Genomic DNA, 20,837 nt, shown 5'->3' with positions numbered 1-20,837 from the left:
AAGTGTATATTAAAATCAGAAGGTTTTAGAAGTAGAAGAGATCTGAGGACACTGTGTTGGACAAAACAGTGGGCCAGGAGAGAGGGGACCCTGGCTCTGCCATTTACTGCTCGCTTTTGGGTTAATCACTTAGCTTCCACAAGCTTCCACATCCTTGCCTGTAAGATCTGTCATTGTCAAAGATGAAAAGAAGACAATTAGAGACTAGCAATGTTACAGACAGGATGAAATCTGAAATCAATCCTAATATTAAAACTTAGAAATACTAGATAAAAATATGACGGATATCCTTATCAATGCTTAGGTGTGTGAGCAAGAAAGGAAGGGAAATCTCCAGGAATCAGAAAGAAAGAGGGAACCATAAGCCAGAGAAATAAGGCTGAGAGCATTGCCGCTCTGGGAGCCGGTTCGTGTGATCATCTAGTGGGTGTCAGTAGTGCCCACTCAAGAACAGAACACAAGGCCAATGGGCCTGCATGGGATGTGTGGTTACACACCTCTCACCCCTACCTTTTTATTTTTAAAAGGAAAGCCTTTAACATGCTGCTGTCTTGGTAGAATATGTAAGTGGGAGAAAAAAAGAATCTACCATCCCCACAGAGATAAAAAAGAAAAAGCTTGTCCTTTTTTTTTTTTTGGCCTGAATTCTATGTGTACAAGAGCAACGACAAAAAAATCCTCTGAGAAATGTATTCATAGAGCTGTACTACCTTCTGGTTGGGGGTTCAAATTTGTATTATCTGCATACTCTAGGACCCCCTCCAAAATTTTTTTCCAGACCAAAGGTAACCCCTGGCAAACAAACATAGTGCCCTGAAGGGGCATTCCCCTAATGCAGGATGCACAGTTCCCCCCACCCTGATGAAGGTGTGCTTAATTCCAACTTTAAAAAGACACCAGGTAAAATCTACAATGAGAAGGAGTAATCAGTGTATTGAAAACAAGAAAACAGTGACCAAACTTATTTTCTTATTTCAAGTTAAAGTTCTCAAGATAGATCATTTCATATTGAGAGATGGCATTTGCAGCAATTGGTCATTTTTATATATTTGACTTTTGACTATATATACAAGTGCCAAGTAACTCATTACTAATTTTTCTTCACAGGAATAGAAGACATTCCTAGATGTGTTATTGGACTTTAACTCTAAAAATACAAATGTTTATTATTCTTATGGAAATAAAGCATTTTTGTTTTTAAAAATACAATAAGAATCTAATAAAAAAAGAGTAACATCATCAAAAAATAATAAATTAAAAATATAAAAATATAAAGTAAAAGATATAAGAATCTGAAAGAGAAATAGAGAAATCTACATAAAAAAAGTTTAATGTATCTCTCTCAGTATTTGCTAAACAAACAAACAGAAATTTACAATGTAAATGAGATATAAACAATGCAATCAACACACTTTATCTAACTCATTTCTTAAGGAGAGGATACTAGAGGCACTGGCCAACTTACTGATTCCGCTCAGTCAAGAAGGGCTTCAAGTGGCTGCAGCCTCTGAGCCAGTTAACCCCATCTGCAAGCCTCCGTCTCTATATACCCTCATTTTCTATAGATATTATTGTTATTGTACGTGCAAGTCAACACATGAAAAGGGCTGGGAAGCACTGACTTAAAATCTGACCCAACAAAAGAAGTGAAGTACACAGGCGTTCAATATAGTGGCCTCTATACTATTTTGTATACCTAAAATATTTTATAATTTAAAAATGAGAGAATTTAAAGTGTTTTATATCTGCTGACTTCACTCGTTATATTTCAGCTCTTTCTTCAGCATATTCTACTCAGACCTTCTACTGTAACACTGCTCTTGTCAAGGTCAACAGTGATTTCCTCATTGTGGAATAATCAGTTCTCAGTGTTTATCTTAACAGACTTATCAGGACATTTAATACATTGGTTCTCTTTATTCTTCTCAAAGTGCCTTCTCTTTTTCATTCGATTTGCAAGGTCCCCCTCTGCTGGCCTTCCTCCCACCCAACTGATCCTTTTTTCTAATCTCTTTTAGTGGTTCCTCTTTATCTTTCTGAAATCAAATATCAGAGTGCCCCCAAATTGTACCCTTACCTCCTATTTCTATCTGTACTCAACTCCTCGGTTATCACACCCATCCCATAGCTTTAGACTTTTTTAAGAGAAAAAAAAAAAGTTTATTAACATGTATACTTCATATATACATGAGAGACATGCAGAAGGAAAATGAGTAACTCAAACAGTGGCTTACAACTCTCGCTTAAATACCATCTTCAGGTAACTAACGACAAAAATAAAAATGCTGAGGAGGAAGCCCGTTATGGGGAGGTTTGCTGAGGAGGAGGCCCCTTATGGGGAGGTTACCAAGAAAATTACAGTAAACAAGAATAAGCTATGTTGCACAGATTTAAATGGAAGCCTTCCCCACTGATAAGGCTTCAAAGCTGTTTCTGGGGATTAACCTTTGTCCTTCTTAGTAAGGAAGGGAAAAGTGAGGGAAGAGGGACACCTTTGTAAATTTATGTCCTGCTATTAGGCACATAGGGGGAAGGTAGAAAGCCTTTCTTGTATCTGCTTCTACTCAATTGCCTTCAGCTCAAAATAATCTTTATGCCAAAGTGGCATATTTGGGGCTGGCATATTCTGCTACCTGTCATTCTCTGCCTTTAAACTTCCCGTAAGAAATTTCACAGTCCTGAAGCTCAGTTAGTAGATGGCTCTATATCTCATTGAACCAGTCTCTTAGTCCTAAAAATAAGTCAGTTCAGTGAAACGGTTTTTTCTCATTTTGGAGGTGGTGTCTCAAGAGGGCTCCTGTCAAAGTTGGGCTGCTTGTGATGCTAGATGTCAGTTTAGTAGAGGCATTTCTATGGATACTAAAGAAAAACAAAAGTTAGTGATTGGAACAGACTATAAACCAGTGTCTCTGATAATCAGGAAGTGGGTTGTACTTATTTGGCTATTCATTTTGCCTTTAGACTCTTAGAGATATCCTCTCTCTGTGTTTTGAGGTGAAAACTAGAGTACAACCATTAAGCAGTTGTGTGAAGGGCACAACGACAGAACCAGGCATCAACAAGGAGAGACTCCACAGTGTATCTAAAGAGAACTTTCAATTACCTCTGTCTGAGGAAAAATGTTGTGTTTGGGTTTTTTATTTGTTTGCCTGTTTGATTTTACCATCAGGCACTTTAAATCTGACCTCTGGCTAAGAGTGATGAGTTGCTTCTGAGGTTCTTCTGTGGATAGACTCTACAGCCTCAGCTGCTGGGGACGAGCAAGACTTAGCTTCTGTGTTGTAGATGCCATTTATGTCCTAAAAATCTATTTAAAATTTTATCAGATCAATCTCTCTGACAGATAGATATAGAAACAAAAAATATATGGATTATCACCAATTATTTTTGCCAATATTCTTTTCTTTTATGCAATGTGTTTTGATTTATAACTCTCTGCCTGTAAATTTCTCTTCTTTTTCCTGTGGGTTTAAAGGAAATTAAGCTTAGAGTAGTTAAATTCCAAAAATACTCCAGGAAAATGTTCTTTTTGTATGATTTAAGTCAATACGAGGGCTCTGGTAGCCTATTTCAGTGCAGAGAATCCATTCATTTTAATGGAATATCCAGTCTAATGGAACATATTGTGCTCAAAGAAAAACTCATTCTCGGGAATGTGCTGAAACAGGTACATAATTTACCAGAAATGAAGTTAAGTTCAGCATATTCTAGAAAAATGAATCACATGAGGCTTGGATCTTGTGCTGTGCATTCAACATAAATAGCACTGTTTGCCTTCTACAACCATGATGATTTTAGAAAAGCCAAAAATATAGTTACATTGGGGAAAAAAGGCTGCAGTGGATATCCTGTGCTTTTTCATGCTCCTCAGCCCCAAAGGTAGGTATCAGAGCATAACAGGAAAGGACAGACATTTTTTTTTTAATTGTTATAATTGCATGTTTGCTTGTTTACCTTTATTTTGCTCAAACATCTAAACTATATTCTTTTTACACCCCCTCACATATATTCTGTTTTGAATTTCTATTTAGTTCTAGGGTTGTAATTTTAATATATACTCATTGTTATTTTATGTGTTTTCTCCTTTCCTTCTCCATGAAAATTTTTAGCTCCTTCATTATTTTTATTTTCCCCTACAACATCACATGTTTTCTTTTCTCTCAAACTTTAAAAAAATATAGCTGGCATTGAAGGTAGCCATTTGGGCTTTCCTCCATGAATTTTTACCTTTACTATAGACCAGGGTGCAGGAAACTTTTTCTGTAAAGGACTAGATAGTAAATATTTTCAAATTTGGAGGCCTCATAATATATCACAACTCTGCCATCGCAATGTGAAAGCAGTCATATACATAGTATGTATATGAATGAGTTTGGCTGTGTTCTAGTGAAATGTTATTTGCAAAAACAGGCAACAGGATGGATTTAGCACATGGGCCATATTTTTCTGGCTCCTCCTATAGACTATAGAATGATAAAATAAATAAAATCTTTACTTTTATCTAGAAGACATTTAAAAAAGCCTAACCTGCCTAGTTTTCTGCACCAAACTTTAAAATTTGGATAGGAGATATGTCTTAAAGTTGACTCACCAATGTTTATATTAAGACTCACCATAATATAAATAAACTGAACATAGTAGTCCTAATTCTTAGGTAGTATTCTGCACAGTGGGGGATTTATTGTGTCTAAAATTTGTCTCACAAATCGTCTAACAATCAAGCCTAATATCTAGAAAAAAAGATCTATATGAAGCTAAATATTTACTTAGGCTCCATTTCTTATCTTTTGACTCAAAAAAAAATTCTTTAAAGGCAATTTGGAAACATTTTTACTAACTAAATGATTGATTAATAAAAAAAGAAAAAGAAAATGAGTTTCTAATGTCAAGAGAAATTCTAAGTTTTATTTTATATTAATATAAAACATTATTAGGTGATTTTCTTTCTTGTAGATCAGAACTTATCAAACGACCTTGAGAATTTGCTTTAGATTTTGTGGAGAACATAAGTTCGAAGGACATTTCTGAGAAAACAATATTTTACCTAAAATGGCTAAAACATGCTGAAGAAAGCATGGTACAGAAGAGCATATAGAAATATTGTCTTTACCTAAATGTTATAAATTTTGTAATTAAAAAACTTTTTTGCAGAAATATGGGTAGCATTACTTATAAGAGGACTATTGAATATGTATCATGAGAAAAATACATTTTAACTTTGAGTGCATAGGAGAAACGTTGTGCAATAATATGGTCAATTTTACTCTTACATTCTTCTCTTCATTACTCCCATCTTCATCTACCTTATTTATTTAAAAAATATATAATGGTCTTCCATATGTTTCCTCTTTGGGCATTTTCTTGATGTTATAATAGTTGCAAAAAATAAACTAAAAGCTAATTTTGAAAAAAAAACAAAAAGTTGCTTACTCTCCCACTCACCCCCAAAAGAAAATCTAAAGGCATGTAAATCATTGAAATCATTGCTAATTATTCAAAACTCACCCTAGTGTTTGGGTCACGGTTCTCCAGAGAAAAGAACCAATAGAAAGAGATTTATTATAGAGGCTGAAAAGTCCCACCATCTGCAAGCTGGGACTCAGGAAAGCCGATGGTATAATTCCAGTTTGAATCTGAAGGCCTGAAAACCCAGGGAGCAGATGGTGTAAATTCCAGACCAAAGACAGAAAGAGAACAATGTCCCAGCTCAAGTGGACAGGTACTAAGCAGAAGGAGCAAATTTCTCCTTTCTCCACCTCATTGTGTTATTCAGGTCCTTAAAAAATTGGATGATGCCCCCATACATGGGAGAAAGCAGCCTACTTTACTGAGCCCAGACATTCAAATTCTAATCTCATCAGGAAATGCCCTCACAGACGCATCCATAAAGAATGTTTAATGTGAACACCCCTTCTCCCAGTCAGATTGACACAGAAAATTAACCTTCACACCTAGGGATTTACAAGAAGAGGAAATGTGACAGTTTTCCCCTTTGATTAACTACTTCAAAATCAATATTGAGGAATACTTCATTCATGTAAATGTAATACTTCTTTCTTGTCCATTATACCTGCATTTTTAGCAATAAACCATCTTTTAAAAAAACAACAAAATATAGAAAAATGGTATTTCAATTAGTGCTTTGCCCACATTAAAGGGATTTTTTTTTCTTATACTTAATCTAAGACCTTTTAATTTATTGCCTAATAATGATATTAAACAACTCAATTTGTTGTATTCAAAACTTATGATAGCACTCCATAGATAGAAATGTTTTAGGAGGACTATTTTGACAGGCCCACAGAACATAATACCCTAGCTCCCCAGAATAAATTTAGTAGATCTCAAGTTCTGGAGGAGGAGCCCAGAGAAAGCTAAGACTAGTATATTTCATAAGCTTCCATTAATCACTCATCCAATTGCTTTAGAACATATGAAGAATTCTTCTCATAACCATAGCTGTGGAAGGAACTCTACAAAGAGATCTAGCAAATTTGTCTCCTTAGTCAAAAGATAAACATGCCATCAAGTCAACCAGAATGTAAGGCAATGATTTATAAATCCAATGAGAATGCTTCGCTTGGAACTAAAATGACTTTTAAGCAAACAGTGACAACTATACTCTTTAGTAGGAAAACAAATTCAGGTGATCAAGTACTCTCTAGAGAATTTCAACACTACTGGCTATTAGAAGGTGAGGGAGACTTCTAACAATTAAGTGTTAATAAAAAATGACAAACTTTTCAGTATCTTTACTGTAAAAAAAAAACTAATTTTTTTTTTCTTGGAAGACAATAGAAACCTAAAGCTGACTCTCAAAATTACCCTCCAGAGAAAGGCAAAAATTAGCGAAATCACTAGTGCTGCCACATACTCATTTATGAGAACCTGTGTACCTAAGCTTTGTTAAATTTGTAGGGTCATTGATCCTAATATATAATCAAATTAACTCACTCTCTGTGATCTGATCTAACAGATCAGGATTTGGCCTGGACATTACAACCACTGGGAAATCAGGCCATAGTAGCATTATGTGAGTCGGGGTGGAAGAACACAACATCTTCATAAGTACTATATTGACCATCAATTCAACAGGTTCTGAGCACTGGTACACAGGGCCAATCTAGCCAAAGAAATTAGGAAAGTTTGGATAATATTTATTATCCAAATTTATTTATCAACATAGATAAATCAGCTTTGTTCATAATTCCACTAATCTCTAGTACCAGTCTGGTGAGAAAGAACCTAACAATAAGAAAAGAAGAGGAGAATAAATAGAAATCAAAGAGAGAGACAAAAGCTAGCCTAGAAGTTGTCTTTGGAATTCCTTGGGGTTCCTAAGTTTATCCAAATGTATGATTCTCAATAAAAGTTACACTTCTCTTGGGGCCCAAGAAGAGAACACCCTGTTGCTACTGTAGGGGAGGTAAAATTTCTTCTCCATCCTTTTTGGGTTTTCAGCTGTTACTGACATCAAACAGATTAACAAGAGAAAAGCGTACACATTTTATTTAATAAAATTATGCATGTACATGAGAGTAATCACAGGAAAATGAAGACACAAAGAAGTAGGTGGATTTGAGGGCTTATATGTTACGTTGAACAAAGAGTAGGAATTGTAAAAGGGTAAGTAAAATGCATGAGGAAACTAAAGGAAGATAAGAATTATTTTAGCAAGGTTTGTTTATATAGATTTTTGTCAGCCTGAACTCCTCATCTCTGGTGATAAGAATGTTTATTTCTTCCTGGTATATGGAGGACATCTTTCACATGGGAAAGTCAGTCTCCTGCTTTCAGGAAGAAAAGGGGAGGATGGAGTGTAGCTGCTGTTTTTCAAGTGCTTTTAGCTAAAAATAATCAATACGCCAAAGCAGCATATTTTGGGGTGATATGTCCTTGACTCCTTCACCATATAAATATTCACTTTCTATTGAAGTAAACTTAAAAATATTTACTGCCTCAGTTAAAGAATTAATATTTTCCTTGTAGTTTCTTACTTCTGGTCTAATATATAATAACTACATAGAGTAGACCCTTGATTCTCAGAAAGAATGCATCTCAAGACCTTCAGTAAACCCCAGATTTATGACTATCAAAAGAGTTCATTTCCTTTAGAAACTTCTTTTTTCTCCCTGCAAACAGCCATCATTTTCTTATGCTATCATTAGTCATAATAACAAAATTACAGGAATTGTAATAACTTTAGTTCTCTTTGTTCTCCCAAACAGTATGATTACTTGATTTCCCTATGCTTTCTCAATCAAAGTTAAACTATCATTTTATTCTTCAAAAGTGACAGATTTGATGAAGTAACAACTCAGATGTTAAGAAATATTTTTCAGATTCTTATAGCAGACACTATTTAGAAATTAACATGTAGAAAATGCAAAAATGACATATTATAACATAAAGCAAATGTATTTGCCAGATGCTAAAAATGACTTTAGGGACAACTCAGAAACTAAACTTATAGGTTGACATGATAATGAGATTTTGTGTTAAAACCATAAAAAACACAAATTATAAATGAAAAAAGTATGAAAACTGAGACTAATATTGTAGTCTTTTTACATTCTCGTCTTAATTGCCAATTTGTACCCCTTTGGCACTTGAAATAGAAAAGTAAGCATTCTCTCTGATATAGATAATATGATTTTAATGAACAAAGGGTGGCCTTAACAGATAATTAGCCCAATTATTACATTATTAATCTAAAGATCTACAAATCAACTATTTTAAAACTAAATGTGCTTTTGCTTATATAAAATGTTAATAATTCTATATAAAAATACAACTTACTCAGTTACTTCAGCATGGAGTGGGCAAGCTGTTTAACTTGGTGGATATAATAGAAGGTGATATAGCTCAGGCGGTTAAATATATGGTTGTTCACTGACTTTTTTTTTTTGTATAAACATGGTAGAAATATGATTAAACATACTTTAAAGATTTTTCCATCCTAAAATTACCCATAGCTATGGCCCACTTTTCAAGTGCTTTTAGCTAAAAATAATCAATACGCCAAAGCAGCATATTTTGGGGTGATATGTCCTTGACTCCTTCACCATATAAATATTCACTTTCTATTGAAGTAAACTTAAAAATATTTACTGCCTCAGTTAAAGAATTAATATTTTCCTTGTAGTTTCTTACTTCTGGTCTAATATATAATAACTACATAGAGTTATTATATATTGAAATTTGAGATCTTAGCTGCCTTCTTATCTTTACACCTACGTGAACCTCAAAAGTTTCTTTTGTTAGCTGTTGGCCTTGCCTATGTGTATGTCTTTGACTAATTTCCTTGTAATTAAGTGCCAGCTTTTTATTTAGGCATTTTGATAGGACCCCCAATATCTAGAAGAAGATGCTTATGTTTCCCTGTCCTCATCTGACTCCACACTTAACTAGCCACATGAAATCGCTTCATGGAGCATATTACTGTGACTGCATAACTCTTAACCCATTTCAACTCTTTCTCAACAACCCCGTTGAGAGACACAGTATTTATAAAGTATAATCTGATCTCCTCCAGCTTTTCCTCCAGGTACTCTAAAGTTAATTCTTGAATTAAGCCGGATAACAAAGAGTACTTTAGATCCCATATTTTGTTCTTCTGTAGGATTGCTTTTCATTGATATAACCTAAATAAATCCAGGCTGCCTTGCTCCCAATTTAAGTGATGTGTAAGCACAAAGTGTCATTCAAAAGAAATGCAATTCCGATTCTGAACTGGTGAACTCTTTCATAAAGATTTTCTTGGCTTGGTCAATGGATTGGAAGCAGAGGAAGAGATAAAGCTGGAACCAGGGCAAAGAACACACAATAAGGATTCCTAAAGATCCTTTATCTCTATCCCCTAAATCCTTATTCATTTAAACAGCTGCTCATCTTTGTCTCTCTCATCCACAAAACTTAAAGCTATTCAGCTCCCTATCACTCTGTCTTTACTCTATCTCCTTACTGGATCTTATTTATTTCCTTTTCAGACTTTGTAGAGAAATCTGTTACACCTCTCTTTCTCCCTTAAATATCACTATCTGCCAATCCAAATCGCATGAGGAAGACTTGGCAGATGAGCAGTGAAGATTTTAAAAGGAAGGGATAGGCGAAGAAGGTAAAATATGTTATAATGAACACAGCAATAAATTTCAAACATATGTTCATTATTATTTTCTGATGATATAAGATCAAAGTAGAAGTTTTTCTGTCACACTGAATTTTACTTTGAGCTTATGCCATTATAAAGTAATAATGGATGTGAGTTTGAAACTCGTCACTATATTCATTATAAAAATTGTGTTTGAGCATCAATGTTCATCACTATTTCTTTAAATGAACACCCAGAAATGAACGTTCATTTTTGATGCCAGAACCAGCAATTGCACTTTTTCTAATGGTTCACGTTGTTTTTATCTTATGGAAAGTACATATGATTCTTTGCATGAGGGACTAGAAAACTTAGAAGCACATTGAGATTACTGCTCTGGCCCGAGGACCCAAATGTATACATCTCATCTTTCCTGCTCTCATTTCCTCTTTGCCCCATTGCCTTCTTACATTTTTAATTTTTTTTTAATTGTGGTTATAATTAACATAAAATGTACTGTCTTAACCAATTTCAAGTGTACAGTAGTGTTTCAGTAGTGTTAAGTACATTCTCATTTTTGTGCAACCAATCTCCAGGACTCTCTTCATCTTGCAAAACTGAAACTCTCTACCCAATAAACAACAACTTCCGGTTTCCCCCTCTACTGCCCATGACAACCACCATTCTACTTTCTGTCTCTATGAATTTGACTACTTTAGATATCTCACATAAGTGGAATCACACGATACTTGTCATTTTGTGTCTAGTTTATTTCACTTAGCATAAGATTCTCAAGGTTCATTCATTTGTGGAATGTGTCAGAGTTTCCTTCCTTTTTAAGGATGAATAATATTCCATTGTGTGCATACACCACATTTTGCTTATTTATTCATCCATCAATGGACACATGGGTTGCTTCCACATCTTGGCTATTTTGAATAATGCTGCTGTGAAAATTTGTATACAAAGTTTTGCTGTGAGTGGACATATGCTTTTATTTCTCTTGGGTAAATACATAGAAGTGGAATGGCTAAGTTGTATGGGTAGGTGCATTTAACTTAATGTGAAACTGCCATTTCCTCCAGTAATATATGAATGTTCCAGTTGCTTTGCATTCTTGCTAGTATTTGATATTGTCAGTATTATTTAACTGTAGCCATTCTAATGGGTGTGTAATGGTACATCATTCTTTCTTTGTAATGCCTTTCTAAGAACAAAAGTGTTTAATTTATATAAAATCTAATTCACCAATGACTAATTTTATAATGTACGCTTTTTGGGTCTCATCTAGAAAATCTTTTCCTACTTTCAAGACACAAAGATTTTCTCCTATATTTTTTTCTTCTGAATTATATAGTTTTCACTTTTTGTTTTGAATGAATTATTTTATTTTTAATATGTTTTAAAGTAAGGATTGATATTCGTTTTCTCCCATGTGGCTATCCATCTGTTTCAGCACCATTTGTTTGAAAGACATTCCTTTCCTCATTGATTTGCCTTGGCACCTCTGTTGTAAATCAGTTGATCATATTTATGAATCTATTTCTGGACTCTGTATCCTGTCGCATTGATTAATTTATATGTATTTTATGGCTTTGGCGCTATTATAAATTGATTTTTTTAAGTTTTGTTTTTTTCAATAGTCTAACCTTTTTTTAAGGACACCTGTCATCATTCTTATCTCCTAATCAGAACCTTCACTGATTACATATCAAGTAATGTAAAACACTGCTTACCTGACATTGGCGTTCTATCATTGTCTTAAATTTTCCTTTACAGATTTATCACTCGCATACCATGTTTCCAATAAATTTAATTATTCACTACTCCAAATGTATAGTTCAAACTTTTATGTAAAATTGCATGAGTATACTTCAGTATTGCATAAGAGGATCAAGGATGAGGTGCAAGAATACACTATATATGAGAAGCAACACGTAGTAAAGGGCCCTGCTACCAAAGAAAGACACAGACTAGCAAATTCTGTGTGGCTTTGGAGGGTAAAACTAGAATTAGTACGGAAAACCATTGAGAAACAGACGTCAGTGTGATACTAGGACAATACGGTTAGATGATATAGTTAGAGCGATGAGAGGGATGTTCTCAGGAGATAGTAAGTTCTGCTGCTGGCCAAGCAGGGTGAGTGATCATGAGTGTTATAAATAGAATAGTAGTGTCAGTCGCAAGTTAGACCGGGTCATCTTCATGGCCCTAAGACTCTGTAAGTTTGTTCTCTCAATCGATTTCTTTTGGTTCATTAAAAATCATTTTCACAAACAAAAAGGGTTTGTTAGAAAGCATTTGGCCTATTTCTGTTCCCTAGAGCCAGTTTAATGTTTCATTTAATACTTAATTCTTCAACATGTAATTCAGGAACTACTGCTGAAATTAATGGAGACTTTTAAAAAAATAATCTTCTGCAACAGCATTTCCCATCTGAAGTTCTAGAATCGTTCTTCACAGTGTTTCGTTAATGTATTACTAAATAAGAGAAACCATTTTTAAACGATTATGCATGATTATACTTTGTCACATCCATAAATTACATATCACGTTCTCCTAGTAGAGTGGATCTAAACCGGTCAGGGCAGCAGGAGACAACAGCTTTAGCATCTTTTGAAACAATAATTAATTTTCAAAATGCCAAGGCCAATTGGCAATAGTTAACAATGCCCCCGGAGCACAATCATGGCCTAGATGCCATAGAGACAAGTTGCCTTGTGTTGCCTATAAATGGATTCTCAGAAAACCTAATTTGAAATTACTGCCTTTAATTATATGGCTGATATAAATAACTTTGATAAAATTAGTGCAGCTGGCCTCCTGTTTGTTTTTCCCATTTGAATGCACTGTACAATGTAATCATCTGAAATAAACATCCATTACAAAGAATGCTTCATTTCAAAGAACATATTATTCTACTCATCCAGCCAATTGTTATTTTCCCCTTCCCAACCGCATTTCAATCTTATACCTATTAAAGAGATGAACAAATTACCAAACTCTCATAATGTACCAACTAGCAAATTAAAACAATTCATTGCTACTGAATAGGGCCATACATTTAAAAGATTTTAATTTGTTTTTATTCTCAATTACTATGTTTTCTTTTTAAACAGACCCTGCCGGCTTAAAAATCTTTGAAAGATACACTCTCCTCTACACAATATAGTTATGTCACAGCAGATGTATTTTTAATCTGATGTGCTTTTTAACTCTATAGTCCAAGGAAAGGGCCTCAAGAATTTTTTAAAAATTGGCCTCAAATTTTATTTTTATTCATTTTGTTACAGAGCAGAACTGCCTCTTTTACAGAGGAGGGTGGAACCCTTTCATCTTGGTTCACTGGATGTGATTGTCATCACTATCTCTACTGCAATCAAGACAGGATTAACTAAGGGCAATTCAACTCAGTCCAACTATACCAAGCTCAGCTCAACCCCACAATTCTTTATTAGCTGCCTGCTACATACGAGACACTGTAAAGATTTTCAAAACGAGTAAGACATGGCCCCTCTTCTCAATCTGGTAGGGAAGCAAAAAAAGATTAACTGTAGAATTTGGCAGTTTGGAAATGGTTAGAAAGGAATATGGGTGATAAAATAAAGGCTAGAGCGAGGGTGATTCCATAAGAGAAATTAAAAAGGGCTCCTAGAGTCCAGAAGAAAATGGCTGTGCATAAAGTTGGAGAAATTAACTGGGACTTGAGGAAAATTCCAAGCCTTTTCTCTTGCTGTTTTCTTTATAGAGAAAGGGACAAAATAAGAATATGGGGCATATTTAATAATAACAAGTAAGCTAGGTTTTGCTGGAACCCAGGAAATAAGAGAAGTGATTGATGTTAATACCAGAAAAGTAGATGGGATGCAGAACACAAAGGCCCTAAAATTCCAAACCAGTCTCTTTGTATTTAATTTATTAGGTAGTCAGGAACCATTGAAGTCTTTCGATAAGGCAAATGAAATTGACTGGAGCAATACCTTAGAAAGATGAATCTCAGAGCTCTGTGGAATACACATCAAAATGGAGGGGAAAAAAGGGAGGCGATGAGAACTGTAAGAAGAATAGTTTCCCCTTTCTGGACAATTAACTGCATCAGGTTGAGGGCAGGGCCAGTATCTGGAACTTGATCTTCTGGCAGAGGGACTTAGATTGGGCACCAGACTTGCACATGCAGTCTTTCAAGTTTTCTTCCCATTGGGCACATTCAGTCTTTCAAGTTTTCTTCCCATTTTTCCTTCCATTTTCAGAATACAGAGTTCTGTACTACGGGTTATTACCAGCCTGATGCTAAAGCATCACCGCTGGCTCTTAGACCTGGTGACTAGCTCTTTGTTACAGTCAAACGGGACTCTTATCTTCTAACCCATTGGGATTTCACTGGCATTGCCAGGCCTCTTGCCTGATTAGTCTTCTCTGTGGCCATCTGTTAAAAAGTCACATAAACTTTAACTCTAGTGACCCTTGTTTATTTCCCCAGGCTAACAATCTCAGTTATCTTTCACACACTCACAAAAGGACAAGAAGACATCTGGATTCCCTCAGCCCACTAGGCTAGAGGAATGGGAGAGCTGCTTCAATCACTTCTACCAAATCATACTCCTCATCTCCCTCCACTACTGGTTATAGAAAACCTGTGACTGGAAGTCCAAGATCTCTTCTAGATTTAAAAAGCGAGATTTGGAAATTTACAAAACACTTTTCTCTATTAAAAAAAAATAAAATAAAATAAATCAAGCTTTTAAGAATATTATCACTGGAATCTCAGAAGAAAAGAGAACTAATATAAAATTTGAAGTAGGATATTGTACACTTTGACCTAAGCCAGGTTCTTAACTCTGGATGTACACTGAGTCACTGGGGCAGCTTGTAAGAATACTGATGATCAGGTTCTGTACCCTGAGTCCTGTTCCTCAGATTCTAAAACAAGGCCTGGGGAGAAGTATTAAAACAAAACAAAACAAAACTCCCCAGTGATTCTAATTTTTAGCCAGGATTGAGAATCATTGGCTTGAGGCTGTTATGTGTCTTCTCTCTGAATGAGAGGATACCGTTGAGTCCATTTTTGAGGAAAATCATGATTTGCTGGGAATGAATAAAAAGAATTTTAATGTTTCAAGATTAGTATCCTCTTACAACCATTGGACACTCTACAAAGCAGTTATCTGATCAACATTTTCATGTTATCCTCCTAATGATGTTTTTATGTAGATGTCATGTTAACTACATTTAATTGGAGGGAAGTAGAACTCAAAAAGGCTAAATAAGCAACGACTTTATCACTAAATATTGGGGGAAAAAAACCCACCAATCTTGATTCTTGATTTTAATAGTTATAATTTATGACATCATCATTAGTATGATTAAAAAGTTCTTTTCTCTTTTTTTAGAATTAAAAGATTTTAAACATTATGGAAATATATAACCTGAAAAATAAAGGGTTCTCATAATCCTACCTCACAAAGATAATTACTGCTCATGGTTGATGTATACGTCTTCAAATGTGTCCTATTCATATAACATACATCATGAACGACTTATTTACCCAAATGAGCTCATACGATATAACATTTTGAAACTTGACTTTTCCTATAACAATATATCCTACAAATGTATGTGTGAGTTTATGTGTGCATGCATGTGGTATATCTCATTCCTTGTAATGGCTTGTATTTCATTATAAATAACTAAACATTTGGGTTGTTTCCAATTTCTTGCTATTACAGACAATGCTATAATGAACATTCTTATTATAATGAAAATATCTTTGGGCAATTGTGCAAGTGTTTTAGCAAAACTGATTCCTATGAGTAGAATTTCTTACTTGAATAGCATAGACATTTCTCTTTTAATAGAGTTTACCAAATTGCCCTCCAACAGATTGTGCCAATTTACAATTATGTACTTCAACAATATATGGCAATGCTTGGTATCCCCCACCTCAGTACACTGGGTATTATCAATCTTTTTTAAATGTGCTGATCTGATAAGTGAGAGTAAATACCAGTGCTAACTAAATTTGCATTTGTTTGCTTATTGAGATTGAGCACCTTTTTTACACGTGGCTTTTGGCCATGTGTATTTTCTTCTCTGTGAACTACCTGTCAGTGTGTTTTACTCATTTTTCTCAAAGATCAATCAATTTTTCTTCCTTGAATCCTAGAGAAATTAGCTGTTTAGCTATCATATATTATGACGATGACATTATTTATGGCTTTGAATTTTTTCTAGGGTAATGTTGGTATTTTCTAGGGTATGAGTGTATGTTTCTTATAAATTTTAAGTTTTTATTTTTTTAAACTTTTTTTTTTTTTCATGTTTTCCTAAAAAAAGATTCCCTTTCACAATATTATAAATGTATTTACTTATGTGTTCTTCTCATACTTTTGTGGTTTTGTTTTTCTACAGTTAAGTCTTTCATCCACCCAAACTTCAGTGTAGGCAGTAAGGAAGGGATTGAGCTTTACATTTTCCAAATGACTAGTCATTTTCTAAATGATTTAGCCTTTCCCACTGATTTGAAATGCAACTTTATTATGTATAGAGATAGCTAGCTAGCTAGATGATAGAGATAGATAGATAGATAGATAGATAGATAGATAGATAGATAGATAGATTATAGATTTCTATTTTGATCATGTGTCTTTTCCTTTGCCAATCATATACTATTCTAATTTCTGAAGATTAATACTGTTTTGATATCTTTTAAAGGTACTCTAATCCTTGATCCCACTTAGCTTTTATTAAAGAATTTTCCTAGATGTTTCCCCATGTTACTTTTTTCAGCTAATCTTTCAAATAATTTTAATCATATTTAAAAATAAAACAATCAGTTGAGATTGTATTACTTAAACTCTCTCATTTCTCAATCCCCACTGTATCCTGGATATATTGAATCCTAATTCTTCTCCCTGCTTACAATCAGGCTTGGACCTTCCAATTCTCAGCTGCCAAAGTGAGCTTTCTAGTACTCAAATTTAATCATTTCCATTTGCTGCTGAATATCTGTCAAACACTCTATTTGTTTGAGGGTACAACCGAAACATTTCAATGTGGCAGACAGGACCTCCGTCTACAACTTTATCCTGACTTTGTATCACTTCTGTTTCATTCACCACCTTCCACTAGTCACTACAAAATTGTCGGTGCTTCCCAAACAAGCCGCGTCCTCTTTACTCTGTGCTTTTGCACACCCTTCTCCCTGTCTAGACTGCCCTCCTCCACTTTACTCCACTCCCCCTTTTGAGATCAGGTGTCATCTCCTCTGGGACACTTACTTGAAATCTCTTCTCCATTCTACATTGTGTCCTTCCTTCATCAAAATTCCTATTACTCGATTCTGTCAGGATATACTAGACTATTAAAGTTGCCTGTTCATTTACATCTCTTCTCCACTAAACAAAAAGCCCCCACAGGATGCCATCTATTTCTTTAATCTCAGAACTCACCATTTTATATATTACATAATAGACCCTTTATTCATGTTTGCTGAGAAAACTAATCAAAAGTGGCAATGGCTAGGATTAATTTTATATCAATGAGCTTGTCAAATATATTCCAGTCTTAATTCTAGCCTTTTCCAGCTTCTAGAAGCCACCTGCATTATTTTTGGCTCAGGGACTTCCTCCTTCCTTCTTCAAATACAGAAGCATAGCATCTTCCCTTCTCTCTGACCTCCGCTCTCATTCTTACATCTTTTTATAAAGATTTTTATTTAAATATCACTAACATAAAATAGTGTGTTAGTTTCAGGCGTACACCATAATTATTCAAAATTTATATACCTAAAGAAGTGATCACCATATGTCCAACAACCATCTGACACTGTGCAATGCCATTACTATATCATTGACTATACTCCCTATGCCGTATACCACATTCCCATGACTTACTTGTTTTATACCTAGAAATCTGAGACTCTTATTCCCCTTCACCCTATTTTGATTTTTTTAAGTTAAATTTATTGGGTTGATATTGCTCAATAAAATTATATAGTTTTCAAGTGTACAGTTCTATAATACATCATCTGTATATTGCATTGTGTGTTCACCACTCCTTCTGTCACCATATATTTGACCCCCTTTACCCTTATCTGCCTCCCCTACCCTTTTCCTCCAGTAACCATTACACTCTTGTCTGTGTCTATGAGTTTTTGCTTGTTTGTCTTGTTTGTTCGTTGCTTTCAGTTTTATATTCCACATATTAGTGAAATCACATGGTTCTCAACTTTTTCTGTCTGACTTATTTTACTTAGCATGATTATCTCAAGATCCATCCATGGTGTCACAAATGGCAGTATTTCATCTTTTCTTATGGCTGAGTAATATTCCATTGTATATATGTACCATATCTTCTTTATCCAATCATCTTTTGAAGGATACTTCTGTTGTTTCCACGTCTGGGCCACCATGAATAATGCTGCGATGAACACTGGGATTCATATCTCTTTACAGAAAACTATTTTCAAATTTGGGGGTTAGATACCTAGAAGAGTGATTGCTGCGTCATATGTTAATAAGGAGGAGAAGTATACTGCTAGGTGGGTAAGAGAAAAGATGAAGGAGCAAGAATGCTCCTCCAAACCCCTGCTCTATCTAACACCTACTAATAAGAAACAGCACCAAATTCTGTTTCTTCATCTGAAACATGAAATAACTCTAGTATTTACCACACATTTGTGAGTATTAATGAGTGAACAAATGAAAGTTACTTAGAATAGTGATTGGCACATTATATTCATTCAAAACAGTTATAATTATCTCCCACTTGTGAGATTATTATAAAGCTTAAAGAGATAGTAGATAATGTCACAGCACAATGCCTGGCACACAGTAAATTCTCAGTACATTCCAGCTTTTAATTTATCATCATCTATATTATATGCAACAGGTTAAAGAAGTCAAATAGAGTGAAGAAAATGCTCTGTTTCAAAGGTAGGAGCTTAGTGTGGTTCACTCAACTTTGCACCAATAATCTGAATTGTTTCGGGCTCTCTTATTCTTAGGCTCAGCATGGTCATGAGTTAAAAGACATAAAAGGTCAATGTTGCAATGGATAGATTTTATTTATTTCAGTGATGAACTAGTAATAACTGCAGGCTTTTAAATGTTACTATTTTCAATTATATTATTATTTCTTGGAGACTTGATGTGACTTACTGTGAACTCCAGGCAGCATCTAGCAATCTAATGGCTATTTGATTATTTCGGCTTCCCAGATTATTATCATCTTTGTCACATAATAGCCTTTATATCTTTTATATCATAGAATATTAAAGTGTTGATCATTTATTTCCAAGGCAAATTGAGCCATTTCACCCATGTTTATAGTAAATAGAATAGAAACTTGTAGAATCATCTTCCTCTCTCATAAATGAAGCAACAGCAAAGTGGTACAGCATCTCAGCTGTTTCAAGTTCCTCAAATAAGTTTTACTTTTGCAAAACGAACCTCTAACTTCCTACATTCTGTGAGCTGTGTTACAAGCAACATGACCGGCAGCCACGTTTGTTGTAATTTTTTAAATATGTGGAAGAAAAGCAAGATTTCGACCATGTATTACCTTAACCAAGATGCCAAATTATCTAACTTGTTTCTCCAGGCAAGCAGCCCAACAACAGGGACAGCTCCCAGGAGCCAGTCAAGGTTGTCTGTCTGTCCATCCACTCAGGACATCTGCAGGTAAGTGCTGAGCAAATGATCCAATTTAATATTTTTTGGACCTGTGTTTTGTATTCTTGTTTTGCCTTCTGAGACTGTTTGGCTCTTGCTTCTGCCTTACATTGTCCATGGATAATTTATACAGGCTTAATTTTTTTTTCCTTTAGTACATTTTCTTCATTTGATCTTTATTTACCAGCTTCTGGTCCATGCTATCATTTTCATCATTCTCTCTCTCTCTCTCTCTGTTTTCCCATGGCTTTCCTCTCCATTCCCATTTCCCATCCTTTGCCTGCTGCTTTGTCTAGATCTGCCATCTTGCATGATATGTCAGAAGATGCATTTGAGCAATGCACCCCTGTCATGGTGCTGAGCCCTGCTAGGAAGGAGTCTGGTAAGAAATCAGTAAAACAGAGGCCTAGGAGGAGGAGAAGGGCCTCTGAGAGGTATGAGCATGCAGAAGAGCAAATAAAAGGGAGAAGAAATGATTTCAACCTCCAGATCTCAAGCCCCAGATGGAGCGAGCTTTACGCGGATTCTTCAGATTCATCTTCCATAGATGAAAGTCATTGGATTCAGGCAAAAAGAAGAGCCCAAGTTAAATTCCGACTGTCACGAAGAAGGAGAAATAATAATAAATCATGTGGAAACTTGCATGGGTCTTCCTCTCCTAATGAAATTGATCTGGTAGATTTGGGATCCAAAGGTAAAAAGCAGCAAGAGCTAATTGAATGTGAGAGTTGCTCTTTAAATCTCTGCAAAGGAAAAAGCACATGGTACCAAGAGAACAGTCTTTCCCTTCCTAGAGGATCCTTTGAGATTAAGAGATCCTCAAGGAACCATGAAGAAAGCAAAGGCAGATACCACCACAGGGATCCGCAGCTCTTACATAGTCTTAGGCAAAATGAAACAATCAAGAAAAGATTTCCAGAGACAGATTCCAGCACTGAAATGTTGGCAGTAACAGAAGGCGGCAAGTATGTGGATGATGCAGGATTCCAGGTGAATAACTCTGTTCAGAAGCCTCCTGCCACCTACCATGACGTTTCTGATAACTTAGAAGTATGCAGGTCAGTCACTATAGGGAA

At 35.1% G+C, this 20,837-nt stretch overlaps 1 protein-coding gene across 34 annotated transcripts in view; it reads left to right on the top strand.

Moving 5' to 3' along the window:
* MARCH1 (membrane associated ring-CH-type finger 1) overlaps window positions 1–20,837 on the top strand; it is a 574,299-nt gene that overhangs the window by 488,906 nt on the left and 64,556 nt on the right. For 27 of the 34 annotated variants that reach the window (XM_025050350.1, XM_025050351.1, XM_025050341.1 and 24 more), the window contains 2 exons: window positions 19,691–19,770; window positions 20,058–20,819. In XM_025050350.1, coding sequence (XP_024906118.1) covers window positions 19,691–19,770; window positions 20,058–20,819 — 842 coding nt within the window. The remainder of the gene's footprint in view (window positions 1–19,690; window positions 19,771–20,057; window positions 20,820–20,837) is intronic. The other 7 variants (XM_025050371.1, XM_025050367.1, XM_025050368.1 and 4 more) reach the window with 1 other exon arrangement.

This window comes from Pteropus alecto, unplaced genomic scaffold (assembly GCF_000325575.1).
Source record: "Pteropus alecto unplaced genomic scaffold, ASM32557v1 scaffold166, whole genome shotgun sequence".
In the NCBI taxonomy this organism is placed as follows: Eukaryota; Metazoa; Chordata; class Mammalia; order Chiroptera; family Pteropodidae; genus Pteropus; species Pteropus alecto.
The sequence above is the reverse complement of the archived record's forward strand: the minus strand, read 5'-3'. Positions and strand labels throughout refer to the sequence as shown.